Source organism: Tenebrio molitor, chromosome 7, assembly GCF_963966145.1.
Source record: "Tenebrio molitor chromosome 7, icTenMoli1.1, whole genome shotgun sequence".
NCBI classification, from domain to species: Eukaryota; Metazoa; Arthropoda; class Insecta; order Coleoptera; family Tenebrionidae; genus Tenebrio; species Tenebrio molitor.
Window position 1 is genome coordinate 1,364,850 of NC_091052.1, and position 14,970 is coordinate 1,379,819.

At 35.2% G+C, this 14,970-nt stretch overlaps 3 protein-coding genes across 3 annotated transcripts; 1 reads left to right on the forward strand and 2 right to left on the reverse strand.

Moving 5' to 3' along the window:
* The first annotated feature begins 2,074 nt into the window (after positions 1-2,074).
* LOC138134786 (uncharacterized) lies at positions 2,075-8,799 on the forward strand. The gene is made up of 5 exons (XM_069053275.1): positions 2,075-2,122; positions 7,269-7,435; positions 7,487-7,642; positions 7,694-7,975; positions 8,024-8,799. Exons 2-5 carry the CDS (start codon positions 7,342-7,344, stop codon positions 8,710-8,712), a joined length of 1,221 nt encoding a protein of 406 aa, XP_068909376.1. The 5' UTR covers positions 2,075-2,122; positions 7,269-7,341; the 3' UTR covers positions 8,713-8,799.
* Positions 8,800-8,918: 119 nt separating this feature from the next.
* On the reverse strand, positions 8,919-11,471 carry LOC138134784 (cytochrome P450 9e2-like). The gene is made up of 4 exons (XM_069053273.1): positions 11,027-11,471; positions 10,811-10,974; positions 10,435-10,763; positions 8,919-10,387 (listed from the first exon to the last, which is right to left on the reverse strand). The coding sequence occupies exons 1-4, from the start codon at positions 11,260-11,262 to the stop codon at positions 9,494-9,496; spliced, it is 1,623 nt and encodes a 540-aa protein (XP_068909374.1). The 5' UTR covers positions 11,263-11,471; the 3' UTR covers positions 8,919-9,493.
* Positions 11,472-11,807: 336 nt separating this feature from the next.
* LOC138134785 (cytochrome P450 9e2-like) lies at positions 11,808-13,663 on the reverse strand. The gene is made up of 4 exons (XM_069053274.1): positions 13,400-13,663; positions 13,186-13,349; positions 12,809-13,137; positions 11,808-12,760 (listed from the first exon to the last, which is right to left on the reverse strand). Exons 1-4 carry the CDS (start codon positions 13,609-13,611, stop codon positions 11,864-11,866), a joined length of 1,602 nt encoding a protein of 533 aa, XP_068909375.1. The 5' UTR covers positions 13,612-13,663; the 3' UTR covers positions 11,808-11,863.
* Between the last annotated feature and the right edge of the window lie 1,307 nt (positions 13,664-14,970).

Below are 14,970 nucleotides of genomic sequence, written 5' to 3' on the forward strand. Positions count from 1 at the left end.
GGGTTTGGGCAGGAAATTCTTAAATTTCTGAAAAGACGTAAGTTTCAATTATAACTCATGAAAGGGACGGTTTCGGCCGGAAATTATTAAATTTTCCAAAAAGACGTAAGTTTCTACATTTCATGCGAATTTCTTAACCAGGACTTTTCGAGGCAAAAATTTTATAACTCAAGAAATGTAGGGTTTGGGCAGGAAATTCTTAAATTTCTGAAAAGACGTAAGTTTCAATTATAACTCATGAAAGGGACGGTTTCGGCCGGAAATTATTAAATTTTCCAAAAAGACGTAAGTTTCTACATTTCATGCGAATTTCTTAGCCAGGACTTTTCGAGGCAAAAATTTTATAACTCAAGAAATGTAGGGTTTGGGCAGGAAATTCTTAAATTTCTGAAAAGACGTAAGTTTCAATTATAACTCATGAAAGGGACGGTTTCGGCCGGAAATTATTAAATTTTCTAAAAAGACGTAAGTTTCTACATTTCATGCGAATTTCTTAACCAGGACTTTTCGAGGCAAAAATTTTATAACTCAAGAAATGTAGGGTTTGGGCAGGAAATTCTTAAATTTCTGAAAAGACGTAAGTTTCAATTATAACTCATGAAAGGGACGGTTTCGGCCGGAAATTATTAAATTTTCTAAAAAGACGTAAGTTTCTACATTTCATGCGAATTTCTTAACCAGGACTTTTCGAGGCAAAAATTTTATAACTCAAGAAATGTAGGGTTTGGGCAGGAAATTCTTAAATTTCTGAAAAGACGTAAGTTTCAATTATAACTCATGAAAGGGACGGTTTCGGCCGGAAATTATTAAATTTTCCAAAAAGACGTAAGTTTCTACATTTCATGCGAATTTCTTAACCAGGACTTTTCGAGGCAAAAATTTTATAACTTAAGAAATGTAGGGTTTGGGCAGGAAATTCTTAAATTTCTGAAAAGACGTAAGTTTCAATTATAACTCATGAAAGGGACGGTTTCGGCCGGAAATTATTAAATTTTCCAAAGAGACGTAAGTTTCTACATTTCATGCGAATTTCTTAACCAGGACTTTTCGAGGCAAAAATTTTATAACTCAAGAAATGTAGGGTTTGGGCAGGAAATTCTTAAATTTCTGAAAAGACGTAAGTTTCAATTATAACTCATGAAAGGGACGGTTTCGGCCGGAAATTATTAAATTTTCCAAAGAGACGTAAGTTTCTACATTTCATGCGAATTTCTTAACCAGGACTTTTCGAGGCAAAAATTTTATAACTCAAGAAATGTAGGGTTTGGGCAGGAAATTCTTAAATTTCTGAAAAGACGTAAGTTTCAATTATAACTCATGAAAGGGACGGTTTCGGCCGGAAATTATTAAATTTTCCAAAAAGACGTAAGTTTCTACATTTCATGCGAATTTCTTAACCAGGACTTTTCGAGGCAAAAATTTTATAACTCAAGAAATGTAGGGTTTGGGCAGGAAATTCTTAAATTTCTGAAAAGACGTAAGTTTCAATTATAACTCATGAAAGGGACGGTTTCGGCCGGAAATTATTAAATTTTCTAAAAAGACGTAAGTTTCTACATTTCATGCGAATTTCTTAACCCGGACTTTTCGAGGCAAAAATTTTATAACTCAAGAAATGTAGGGTTTGGGCAGGAAATTCTTAAATTTCTGAAAAGACGTAAGTTTCAATTATAGCTCATGAAAGGGACGGTTTCGGCCGGAAATTATTAAATTTTCCAAAAAGACGTAAGTTTCTACATTTCATGCGAATTTCTTAACCAGGACTTTTCGAGGCAAAAATTTTATAACTCAAGAAATGTAGGGTTTGGGCAGGAAATTCTTAAATTTCTGAAAAGACGTAAGTTTCAATTATAACTCATGAAAGGGACGGTTTCGGCCGGAAATTATTAAATTTTCCAAAAAGACGTAAGTGTGCAATTTCAATCGATAATATTGGTGTCTGTAAGACCCATTGATAGAAATCCTGAAAGCCAGCTGCAAGCGTTCTTTTTGTTTGGCTATTGGTTAAGAGAGGGCGATCTCAGCGTTAAAATACGGAAGTGTCACATTAAAATTTAATCTAAAAATAAATGGTAAGTAATGATTATGTATGAGGTGCAATTACTACCGATGAGTCTCGCTGGTGAGTAATTTTTACTTAACATCATATTCGCTGGATTTTTTTTAATAAAATTAAATTCACAGTTTTTGAAATTGAAAAATTGTCTACAAAAACAATAAAATAAACTGGTTTAAATTGCACTAACACCAGAGAAATAATAGCTTTGATTACTGGGGTTTAACTAGCTAATAAAAATAGTTTCCATTACATGGCTACTGCGTTCTTTAAAATAAGAAATCAATTATCTTACCTGCCCTGTTTAAATGATCACAAGGATAAAGCAGGATTGTAGTTATCTTTAATTCTGGTTTAAAAATGTAACTAGTAATTACTACAAATCATATATCATTTTATTTTTCATTTACATTTAGGTACAATATGCAGGTATGCAGAATTCCATAATCTTTATTTAAAAAATAATTATTTACCTATGTAAAGGTTGACATATTTTATTTCAGTGGAAATAAATGTAAATACAAATTGAAATGAAACCAATCAGGAAATTTGTAGTTCAGAATGTATTTTGGGTTGCATCTCCGACAATTAATAATAAGCAATGTTTTTTGTTTTTCCTGATAAATTACTGGTTTTTTATTTTATTATAAACAATACATCGCATAAGTAATTCGTTTTGTGGGTATTATGTTCCATGTAGACCCTTTAAAAAATGTTTAATAAAGATTTTTAATAAAGCCATATTTAAAACTTAATGTAAATTAAGTATATTATTAGTAAATTATGTATATTATAGTTTATTTTTTAATCAAAGAACCACAACACCACAATTTACACCCAAAATAGAGCTGACAACATTGTACTCTTTTGACAGGGCGAAAAATCTCATCATATAAAAATTGAGGTTTTTATAGATATTAGTAGCGCAGCATGTTAATAAAATTAATAACAACTAATTTGGGAGTTTAATAAACGTCTTACTTTGAGAGGCATTTTTAATAACACGTTCAAATTTTAGCTGCGGGTTTGCGTACTTTCAAGCACATTAAAAATGACAGACGTTGGGGGTACCTATAGCCAATAGATATCATTAAATTTCCTAAATTTAGTAAAATTTTATATTTACAAACCTTAATCAACAAGTCGTGGTTCTTTGATTAAAAAATAGCCTATAATAAAGCACTATTGCGAGCAAAAAAAGTGGGATATCAAACTTCTGTCAGTTTTGAAAAATTCGATGTAGTTCAAGCGTAATTGTCAATTTGCCTTTGATTATTGTCATAGAAATTTGACACTATTCTAGCTGACAGTTTAAAAATTTATTTTGTACTCCTATTTTCCTTTTCCAAGTGCCCTCTTCTTTTGATAAAAGTAAATTTTCATTGGGACCTTGCATTAAATAAAAATTCACTACGTGCTTACTTACACTCATTACCTATAACCTACAATACTTAATGACAACCTCAATCAATTCAAAACAGATAAGGGTCGTTTCACATTAAAAGTCAAGACAGTGATGTTGATGTCCCACTTTTTTTGCTCGCAATAGTATCGTGTGTTCCAATAAAAACTCACTCGCAGTAAGCCATGACTATCGAGATAGATAGACTGGTCATGTCGATTTTAGGATCATTGGAAGTAGTTCATTTGTTACTTACAAATTTTCATCACATTGTGAGTTGTGACAGATAACCTATAAATTTACTTTAGTAGTTCATTTCACATCTGGTACTAAGACATACTTCACTTTTGTCATGGCTTGCTGCGAGTGAGTTTTTTGTGGAACACACGATACATAGAAGTGATTACATTTTCAAAATTTGAGATGTTTCACTGATGAATGAACTTTTTCCAAAAAAATGAATGATTCGGTAATTACGCAACAATTTGTCTCGTCTGTAATACTGCACTCAACGCTGTAATATTTTGTAAAAAGTATGTTCGAAGTGGGTAGATTGAAAGTAGGGGGATTTTAACTCGAGAACTTGAATTGTTTGGAATTATATAAATAGAATGTGTTACTTGATGTTCAGTATTTCTATTTTAAGATTTTAGGGGATAATTAAGCTTTTATATTCCTTGTTCGCAAAGCAATAAAAAGACAGAAATTTCTCTATAAACTATATTTAAGTTATAAATTGCAAATACGTTTGCTCGTATCATTAGGTATTTAAAATATTTTACAGGATGTACACTTCGAGACACGGATTTTCAGGCACCACTATCAATATTCTGTCAAAAAATGTAAATTAGGCTTTTCATTCCTAACCTCAATTTTACCGTTTGCGACGATATTGATTGACATGCGATTGACGTAAACAGAAAATAAATTTCAAAACTTGACTTTTGAATGTCACGTTGACAATAAAGAGTGATTTACATCGCAATTTTTTGAAGCGACAGAAAAATTATGCTCAAAATTCCGTGTCCCTAACTGTACCAAAAACAAGAAACAATTTTTAGAAAAAGTTTAGCTCTGTGAGGAAATTTGGCTTCATTATTGCTAGGATTTTCACTTACATTGTTTATTTATATTTTTATGTCTAATCATTATCATATTTTATATTATGTAACAGTAGTTTTGTAGTATCAGTTAAGCTATTTGTGAATCTGTCTTCGAGGATGATTCTTCTTCTTCACTTCTTCAGAGAGAAGATTCTAACTGACCAATGGTACCTAAATTGTTGCTCAATAATGAATCTTGAAATTTATTTTTCTTGGATGAAAATAATCGAGATACAATTGTAAAAATTGATAATAAATTACTTTTGTAAGTAAAAAATTTATAACAATCTTAGTGAAATATTAGAAGCATCGACACCGTATTCAAAGTGTCCCTAAAAGCACGTATATCATGAGACCTGTGGAATTGTGCGGCTCTATAATTTTATTGTGTCGAACTATTGAAGTGTCTAATGTAAAATTATTATATCTTATCGTCAGTTCTCTTAGTTGTTTTACTTGCGATTTTCTTCAGTTTTTCTATATGTATCTACCTATTCTATTTACTTTTCATCGTATTAAAAACCTGTCATTAATGGTCTTACATAACCTCTGTTTTTCTATTTGGTACCACAACATGCTATAGAGCGGCAAAAATCAAATATATTTATATGCCAATTTCACAGGACTCTTGATGTAGGTACCTTAGACTCTTAGAGACACTTTGTAAATTTAGGAGCCTAATTCCCTATGATTTTGGAACAGTCGTAATACGTCTTAAAATTTTGAAAGTATTTATTTCAATAATGTTAGTATTATCGCGCGTTAGAAAAAGTAAACCGGTTAGAACAGTGTAAAGTTTGAATTTCCCGCCGTTTGACACGAATGACAAGTTTATGTTTACCTAATCGGAACATAATTGAACATGTTTGTTTTCAGCAAAGGGTGCCTTTAGATATTTGCTTCGAGAACAGGAATCGTTAAGTTATTCTATTTTTAATGTAAAACATTGCAAAGAAAGAAAAAAAGAGAGATTTTTTTGGCTCTAAATTTTAGGTTAGCTGTCAACATGCTCCAATTAATCTACGCTTTAAAAAAGCACAACAATTGACGGTTTCGAACGCTTTCCCAGCCCAGGATTTCATTTGAACGCGCGATATTTATGTGCTAATTAACCAATTAATTAACTAATTAATTAACAATTAATAAAATTGATAATCAAGTTGCAAAATTTGATTTTCGACATTCAAGAGGACACCGTGTGTGTACTTATTGTATTGAAGCCATCAGGTTTTTATCGGAGCGTTATAGGGGTGATAGGTTATTTCGTCAGGTTTGCGTGCATTCAAATTAGAGCTCCTGTTCCGGAGCGGCGTCGAATCGTTGGCAGTATCGTGCCCCCGAGCCGGCGTTAAAGATGGAAATCGAATGGTATTTCGGCGTATTATGAGTTACGGCCCCGTTTCCATCTAAAGCAAATAGATATTCGTTCGGAAGACAGTTGACGTTATTTGTTATATTACGTGTGCAATATGGTTTCGGCGGTCCGCCTATCCGTATCACTCTATACGGCCGGAACTAATTTGAAGTTGGCGGAAGGATACATTTGTCATAGAGTCCCTGGTGAGCCATGATCGGGTCGGATGAAGTTATGAGAGGCAGAGTGCACTAGATCACCTCTTGCCGAGCGGGGCGACAGAGAAGTCCGAGTCACGCACCCCGCGATCTCGCAAGAGGGAGAGGGATGGGGGCCTAGGAGTCCGAAAGGGGTCCGGTGTAGAGGATCTCATGGGACACGACCCGGCAAAAATCATCTCCGTAGCCATTCCCTAGCAAAAATCATCTCGTTGAGAGAGCGAGATAAACAGCGAGACAATGGACGATGGATAAAGACGAACAATGTGTTGCTCCGCAAGAAATAAGGAAACTCCGCAACAGACGAGTCAATTCATGGAGAGAATTGCTCTATGAGAAAGAAAATCACGAAACGAACTTGCACTTGAGGCCTGATGGGAAAGCGATCTAGACACCATCATTGCGATTGCAACACATCTATTCGGAAACACCCTACATGGATTCTACACACATTTTATAAGTTTTCAATTAAAAAATTATCCTTACACTTAATCAGAAATTAAACTACATTCTCTAGATAGATAGATAGAGCGACGTTAAAAGCACTCCGCTAGCGCACGTGCTTTAAAGGCTTCCTTATACACTTGTATCGTAATATACTATTTTGATACATACTTAATTTAAAAATATGTATTAATTTACTGATATCATCATTGTAGGTGTGCTTTTGGGATTTAATTTTGCATCTTGCTAATTCGTGTAGGAAAGTATATAAGTTAGAGCGTGTTAAAATTGTTTTGAATTTAATGCATACAAATGCGTGAAGGTGTTAGGAGTATTGCGGCCCTAATTGTTATGCATATAAAAATGGGAGTTATAAAAATTGTTATGTAATACGTGGAACGTGCACAGATAAAGCTTTATGAAGCAACCCTCGCCTCTTCACAAGAAGAGGTGTAAAAGCTTACATTTTGTAGCCTCGCAAATGAGAAGCAGCAGCAATAAACCTATAAATCGCGTTTTATGGTTTTATAGTCTCCTACGCGGGAACTAGATTGAGTAGAGTGAACCCTCGCTTAACCAAGGTATTCTTGTCAAATCACGGCGGCTTCTCGTCCTCATGTGAATTTGATAAAATATTGTTCCGTTTATAAAAGCGACTTCGTAACAATAAAATCCTGAAAAAATTCCACAGCTGGACAATCAGCATGAATCATAGCTTCGTGGTCAAACTGAGATATCAACACTGACCTCATCTTCATCCACTAATGGGGGACTCGTACAGTTACAAAATGAAGTTATTCGTAGTGGGTTGCGTTTTTATCAGCTACTACATACACGTTTTGGTAGCGAAGCGAAAAGGTAAACCTGTCCGGTTCTTAATCGTTTCCACTTAACCGCGATTTCTTGCAGGATGTTCCTTTTCGGTCCACGGCCAAAGTGACAAAATTTCTCCGATTTTAGTGAAGAAAAACAATCTGATCGTGCCCAATAACGGTAAAGTCAAGCTGAAGACACGCGAAAATATCACGGTGCTGTGTCCCGATTCAGAGAATTATTTAGAGAACTGTAAAAAAGAACTTGCAGCAATTCCAATCGAGTCATTACAATTTTTTTCAGCCCCAGACCAGTCAAACCTAATGAGCGTACAATGCATACAAGGAAAGTTTTTACGCTTGGACAATCAAGATTTGACTTTCGACGACCTTCGCTGCAACAGGATGATCCGGGGGACGGTGACTACCACTAAAAGAAAATGCGGAAACGGAACGGGGAAGATTTATAAAATCGGCTACAAGCTGGAACCACGCATATTCATTGAATTAATCCAAGTCTGTTATAATTATCAGAACGGGGCGTCCCTTTACACTCAACATTTTCTCTACGGGCAAGACATCAAGTGTGAGTTTTCAACGTTTTAAAAATAATATTTTGATTTGTTGTTTGCAGACGCTTCTAAATCGAGTTATCGCCCTTCTTTTAGGTCTGAAGGTTCCGCCGTTCAACACGTTGCCGTCGCTTACAAACAAAAGTTTCAGAAAGTTATTTTAAATAATTTACTGAAATCTAAAACGCTTGCAGATAAATACCTAAACGAGAGTTTTTATTTCGATCGTGGTCATCTATCACCGGATGCGGATTTCCTCTTTGCATCTACTCAGTATACCTCATATTATTACATCAACGTGAGTCCGCAGTGGCACGTCATCAACACTAGAAACTGGAAGAAACTTGAAATGATAATAAGAGCGTTCGCCGAAACCAAACGAAAAACTTTCAAAATCATCACAGGAACGTACGGTATTTTGACGCTTCCTGATGTTAACGGGACTCACGTTGAAGTGTATCTCTTTGGGAACAAGTTGCCGATACCCAAATACTTCTGGAAAATTGTTTATGAGGAAAGAATGCAGCAGGCTATAGTCTTGATTAATTTAAATAATCCTTTTGTGAGGAAACTTGGCCGAGGGGAATATTTGTGTGAGAATATTTGTAATAAAGTTGGATGGGATTATGCATCTTGGTCAGACTATGGCCGCGGTTTTGTGTATTGTTGCGATTACAACCAGTTTGCTGATGAGGTTAAAACTGCCCCGAAACTTTCTGTTGTTGAAGTTCTTCAGGGACCTAAACCATAACGGTCTTAACTTCAGATTTGTTTCAACTAACGGTGCCATAAATCTAACAGTATTAGAACCTAAGTACAATAAAAAATAAAGATTAAATGCTTTTTATTCAAAAAAAATACCATCAACATTGTAATTTTATTAAATACAGGGTGTTATTGAAAGTTATACAGATATTTTAACCACGACACTTAATTTTTGAGCTACAATTTTTTTAAATTGCTTTTAGTTTTCTACGTTGTCCTACAATCTCGTAGGTAAAATTTCGGCACATTTTAAAAACACACCCTGTATATCATGTTTTATAAAATATACGCCAATGCGAAGTAACCTATAGGAAATATGCTTTAAAACAAGGAAACCGCATTGGTGTACGTTTTATAAAATATGATATACAGGGTGTATTTTTAAAATGTGCCGAAATTTTACCTACGAGATTGTAGGACAACGTAGAAGACTAAAAGCAATTTAAAAAAATTGTAAAAAATTCTGTGTCAAAAAATAAAATGACATTTATTTTTTGACACAGAATTTTTTAGATAGTTTTTCCGAGTTCTACATGAAGCCAGTAGCTCGTGGTTAAAATATCTGTACAATTTTCAATAACACCCTGTATAAATGTTTAAATAAAGATTTATCCTTCGTCGAGAGTCGATTGTGCCCGTCGGCAGAGTAAAAACACAAACAACCGCAACAAGTGAGGTTAGATTTAACCAGCTGATCCGTGATCTGTAATCTGTGGCGCGTTCACAATCGACTCTTCAACGCCTACTTTGAGGATAAATTTAAATGATTAGGGAGCATTCTCTGTTCGTTTGAGCCCTACATGGAAACCATTTTCTGACAGAAGCAGAGCACTATCTTTTCTGATTTTTATGGGAATTTGAGTTTTACTTGTGGTGACAAAATCAAATTCAAGCAAAAGATAGTACAGTAAAATTTTAGACTGCAACAAGGCAAATCGGGAACCGATACAATTACGTGGTCCAATCTCGAAAGGCAAATACGTAGAAGCATTTATTTTGTCTTTGTTTTCGGCGCTGAATCTTTCAGGATCAAATACAGTCGGGTCTGGGTGATAATTTGGATCTAGGTGAAGACCGTAAGCTGGTATCCAACACACATCTCCTTCGTTGATTGTCAATGGAGATTCTCCTTCCCTCTCGGGTTCAATTGTGAACTTCTTGGTACATTTTCGATCTATGAAACCGGCTTGGGGCCACTTTCGTAACGATTCTGATACCACCATGTCTAGGTATTTCATAGTAAGAAGTTTCTCGTATGTGATTTTGCCGTCGCATTCTTGGTGAGCTCTAATAATTTCGTCTTTGAGTTTTCTTTGAATGTTAGGATTGATCGCAAGCTCGAGGCCAGTAAAAGCCATCACAGAGGAAGTTGTGTCGAAACCACCGACAAAAAAGATAATGGCTTGGGCGGTAATGTCTTCATTCGTCAAGAAATTGACTTTGGCATTGTTACCCAAGTTTGACTCTGTCACAGCTGCGAAACCAGCTTCGGGTAAATTCTGGTAGTCTTCGTATCTCAGTTTGCCTTTTCTTGCCAAGATTAGAAAATGGATTAAGTCAGGACGGACAACATTGTTTTCAATGCGTAAATTGATAGTTTCATCGACAACTGATCTGAAGAAATTTGCAACTCCATCGTCTATTATTTTCAATTTAAAAAACTAAAATGTCAGTGATTATTACAAGACGGCAAATTCTACTGACTTACTTTTGCAATCTTGGGAAAATTACCATACAAGAAAAACTTAAACTTGTTGAGACCTGTAAAGTCAGACAGTTCGTAACCTTTCAATAAAAATTCGTTGTTTTGGTCTTTGAATGAGTCGCATTTGATTCCAAAAGCTGCGGTAGCAATTGTATCATTGGCATATCTCGTAAAAACATCTTTCAATTCCACTTCTATGACATTTTTGTGTTGTTCCGTGAAGTGGTCAACTAACTGTTTTGCGCATTCGTCCATTAAAATAAACATATTGCGCATTTTACTGCTGGTGAAAACAGGACTTAATGATTGACGCAAGTCTCTCCATCTTTCACCTGTGACGATTACTTCAGACGAGTAGAATTAACAAAATGTTTCATACCTTCACTGGCGAATAAATTTTTGCCCCATATGGGGTCAGCTTCAGATGAAATAAATCCAGTATGGTCAACAAAATTTTCGAAATTTTTTATCGTAATGGATTTTATCAATTCTGGGTCTTTTACTACAAGCACTGGAGTCATATATTGATAGAAGCCGAAGTACCTTTTAATCACAAAATTAATAATAAAAATAATAAGTGAAAAAAATGTGTTACCTTTCGTTCGGAAAAGCTTTGTACACGTCTAAAAGTAATGTCCAGAACGACTGCGAGTTTGTTACCACTGGTAGCATATTGCCAATAAGTGGTATCGGTTTTACATATTTGACACCTCTTTTCTTCCAGTGATTTACATTTTCTAAAGAACTTCGAATAATATATGTACCAAACAACACAGTTCCGAGAATAATTAAACTGATGAGCAACATATTGATACAATATCTAGTTGACATTTGGTAATATCATTATGTACCGTCAGTAAATATGTTGTATATGATAATATAAGTGGGGTCATATCAATTACAGTTGATATGTCTTTGGTTTTAATAAATAAAAATAATTTCATTTTTGGATTACATAATTTTTAGATGGTATTGACTTAGGAATATTAGTTTGTAAATTACTTGTTGTAACAAATATTAAATATTCAACGTGTTCTAAAATGATTGCGATATCGTAGGGTGCTTGGATCGGTAAAAATTATTTGCCACCTTTCGACGATAAGGTTCCGCACTACATTACACCAAACATAACCTACAAGCCGCTGACAAGTGTCAAATCATTTCTCTCATTAATTACCTGTGGTCAATATTCAAAATTTCACAATAAAATATAATGTTGACTCGGGTTTACCCAACGAAAACCATTATGAACTGATTTAGTTAATATTGTTTGGTTGATAAACCTAACCTCTCTTTTATCTGTCATTTTGATAGTTCTTGATAGTTGGCATCACTTTTGGAACAGTATCTATCAGCATTAGAATCAAACTACTGTAAATATATAAAGTAGATTTTATTAAAGAAGCAAATTTTGCAATGGATGGAAAAAAAATTAGTGAACATTCTCTGTTCGTTTGAGTCCTACGTGGAAACCATTTTCCGACAGAAGCAGAGCACTATCTTTTCTGATTTTTATGGGAATTTGAGTTTTACTTGTGGTGACAAAATCAAATTCAAGCAAAAGATAGTAGAGTAAAATTTTCGACTCTAATAAGGCAAATCGAGAACCGATGCAATTACGTGGTCCAATCCCGAAAGGCAAATACGTAGAACCATTTATTTTGTCTTTGTTTTCGTCGCTGAATCTTTTAGGATCGAATTGATTCGGGTTTGGGTGGTAATTCGGATCTAAATGAAGAGCATAAACTGGTATCCAACACACATCTCCTTTGTTGATTGTCAGTGGAGATTCCCCTTCCCTCTCGGGTTCAATTGTGAATGTCTTTGTACATTTTCGATCTATGAAACCTGCTTGAGGCCACTTTCGTAACGATTCTGAAATCACCATGTCTAGGTATTTCATGCTAAGAAGTTTCTCGTATGTGATTTTGCCGTCGCATTCTTGGTGAGTTCTAATAATTTCGTCTTTGAGTTTTCTTTGAATGCCAGGATTGAGGGCAAGCTCGAGGCCTGTAAACGCCATCAAAGACGAGGCTGTGTCAAAACCACCGAGGAAAAAGACAACGGCTTGTGCGGTGATGTCTTCGTTTGACATAAAGTTTACTTTGTCGTCGCTTTTACCCCAGTTTGACTCTTTCACAGCTGCGAAACCAGCTTCGGGCAAGTTCTGGTAATCCTCGTGTTTTAGTTTACCTTTTCTTGCCAAAATTAGGAAGTGGATTAAGTCAGGGCGGACAATATTTTTCTCGATGCGTAAATTGATAGTTTCCTCAACAACTGACCTGAAGAAATTAGCAACTCTATCCTCGATTATTTTCAATTTAAGAAACTAAAACTGTAATGGTTACTACAGGTATTAAAAGTAATGCCCACTTACTGATGCTATCTTGGGAAAATTACCGTACAAGAAAAACTTAAACCTGTTGAGACCTGTAAAGTTAGACAGTTCGTAACCTTTCATTAAAAATTCGTTGTTTTGGTCTTTGAATGAATCGCATTTGATTCCAAAAGCTGCGGTAGCAATTGTATCGTTGGTGTATCTTGTAAAAACATTCTTCAGTTCCACTTCTGTGATGTCCTGATTTTTGTCTTTAAAGTAGTCAACTAACTGTTTTGCGCACTCGTCCATTAAGATAAACATATTGCGCATTTTGCTGCTGGTAAAAACAGGACTTAATGATTGTCGCAAGTCTCTCCATCTTTCACCTACGACAGACACTTCACAGAAGACAAAAGAAAGAAATGGTTTCTTACCTTCACTGGCGAACAAATTTTTGCCCCATATGGGGTCAGCTTCAGATGAAAGAAATCCAGTGTGGTCAACAAAATTTTCGAAATTTTTAATCGTAATCGATTTTATTAATTCTGGATCTCTTACTATAAGCACGGGAGTCATAAATTGAAAAAATCCGAAGTATCTTTAATTTACTTTGTTACTGAAAATATTAACAAGTGGAAAATGTTTTACCTTTCGTTTGGGAAAGCCCTGTATACGTCTAAAAGTATTGTCCAGAACGACTGCGAACCTGTCACCACTGGCAGCATGTTACCAAGAAGTGGTAAAGGTTTTACATATTTCACACCTTTTTTTCTCCAATAGTTTACATTTTCTGAAAAAATTCGAATAATATAAATACTAAATAACACTGTTCCGAGAATAATTAAAGTGATGAGCAACATGTTGCTGCAATGTCTGGTTCACATTTGATTATATCGTCATGTACCATCAGTAAATTTGTTTTATATGATAATTGTTATAAGTGGGGCTTATCATTTCTATAGTTGTTATGTTGTTAGTTAGTTTATTTTTATCGGAAGTCGAATTTAAGTTGTAATAAATATTTCAATTTAATCTACATTAGCTTAGCCGTCCTGGATGTTGCAAATTTAAATCTTACAGGTGATCAAAAAATGTATTTCGTAAGAAATACATAGCAGTAAATTAAAAAAAAAACATATTGTGTAAGCTACTTTTCCATATATTTCGGTGAGAATATAATTTCTTGTTGGATATTCAATAAAAGAATTATACCAATTCCACGCCCCGTGTTGGAATCCACTGCTGTCGGCCAATCACATCCCTCGTATTTGCATTCTACAATAGCAGACCGCCAATCGGATGCGTTTGTAAACAATAAGTCGCGCATCGCGTAGCAACCAAAGTATAGTTTTCAACTCGCGTATGGCTATTATTCACTCGGATGATTCCACTACTCGCCTACGTCTCGTGTTGGAATTTTCATCCTCTTTTATTCGATTTTTCGTTAACAAATTCTGACAAAAGCTCAAGAGTTTCTTGGAGTTATAATTTAAACCGATAGTTCCTTATAAACTTGTCTTGTAGTGAATTTGCCACTTAAAGAATGTAACAAATGTGGTAAAGTAGAGGTGTTTTCTTGTAGTATGCTCTGTCGTTGCCTTGTGCATATTACGTGAGCTGCATCCTTCAGTAAACATGCATCCAGTTCAGTCGATACCTTCTAAGTTTATTTTTGCATTTTATCTTGGAGGAGCATCTTGAAATTAAGAGACGAGACAAGGATCTGCGTCTTGTGGGAGATTTTGGAAAGCGCCACCGCTGTCGCTTTTGAAGGTAAAATCTTCGAGTCGCGTCCAAGCCAGTCTCTTCCGATCTTCGCTTCCTATCTGTGCAAAAGGACATTATACTAAAACATGCACGTTTCGAGCAAAGGCTTCGAGGCGGTCCGTTCCCGTGACGGCGATAAAACTTTTTCAAAGAAGCAAAACTGTCATCAGGACGACGTGTATAACAATGTGTTGCATTGTCGAGCTGGGGCAAACAACACGCTGCCCGCCATTTGTATTATAATATTTATTATTTGTGTGTCCCGCATGAATGTCGTAATGTCCCTCTAGTCTCATAACGCCTCCCGTCTCGCACTCTCATAGAAATGTTATTTTATTTAACTCTCAAAACAGAGTCCCTTGTCTCCTCTTTTTCAAAGTCGCGGAATGGTTCTTTCTCGCATCTTTTATGACAACAGAAGTGTTTAAAATTACCTCCTCCGAGACAGCCAT

What these genes read in the sequence shown, in the direction of transcription:
- LOC138134786 (XM_069053275.1), top strand. Translation starts at nt 7,342, where the DNA reads ATGGGGGACTCGTACAGTTACAAAATGAAGTTATTCGTAGTGGGTTGC. An exon ending in TTTGGTAGCGAAGCGAAAAG is followed by an intron (nt 7,436 to 7,486) that starts GTAAACCTGTCC and finishes GATTTCTTGCAG; the next exon opens with GATGTTCCTTTTCGGTCCAC. An exon ending in AGAGAATTATTTAGAGAACT is followed by an intron (nt 7,643 to 7,693) that starts GTAAAAAAGAAC and finishes AATTTTTTTCAG; the next exon opens with CCCCAGACCAGTCAAACCTA.
- LOC138134784 (XM_069053273.1), bottom strand. Translation starts at nt 11,262, where the DNA reads ATGTCAACTAGATATTGTATCAATATGTTGCTCATCAGTTTAATTATT. An exon ending in AAAGCTTTTCCGAACGAAAG is followed by an intron (nt 10,975 to 11,026) that starts GTAACACATTTT and finishes TGTGATTAAAAG; the next exon opens with GTACTTCGGCTTCTATCAAT. An exon ending in AAATTTATTCGCCAGTGAAG is followed by an intron (nt 10,764 to 10,810) that starts GTATGAAACATT and finishes TAATCGTCACAG; the next exon opens with GTGAAAGATGGAGAGACTTG.
- LOC138134785 (XM_069053274.1), bottom strand. Translation starts at nt 13,611, where the DNA reads ATGTTGCTCATCACTTTAATTATTCTCGGAACAGTGTTATTTAGTATT. An exon ending in AGGGCTTTCCCAAACGAAAG is followed by an intron (nt 13,350 to 13,399) that starts GTAAAACATTTT and finishes AGTAAATTAAAG; the next exon opens with ATACTTCGGATTTTTTCAAT. An exon ending in ATTTTCCCAAGATAGCATCA is followed by an intron (nt 12,761 to 12,808) that starts GTAAGTGGGCAT and finishes TTACAGTTTTAG; the next exon opens with TTTCTTAAATTGAAAATAAT.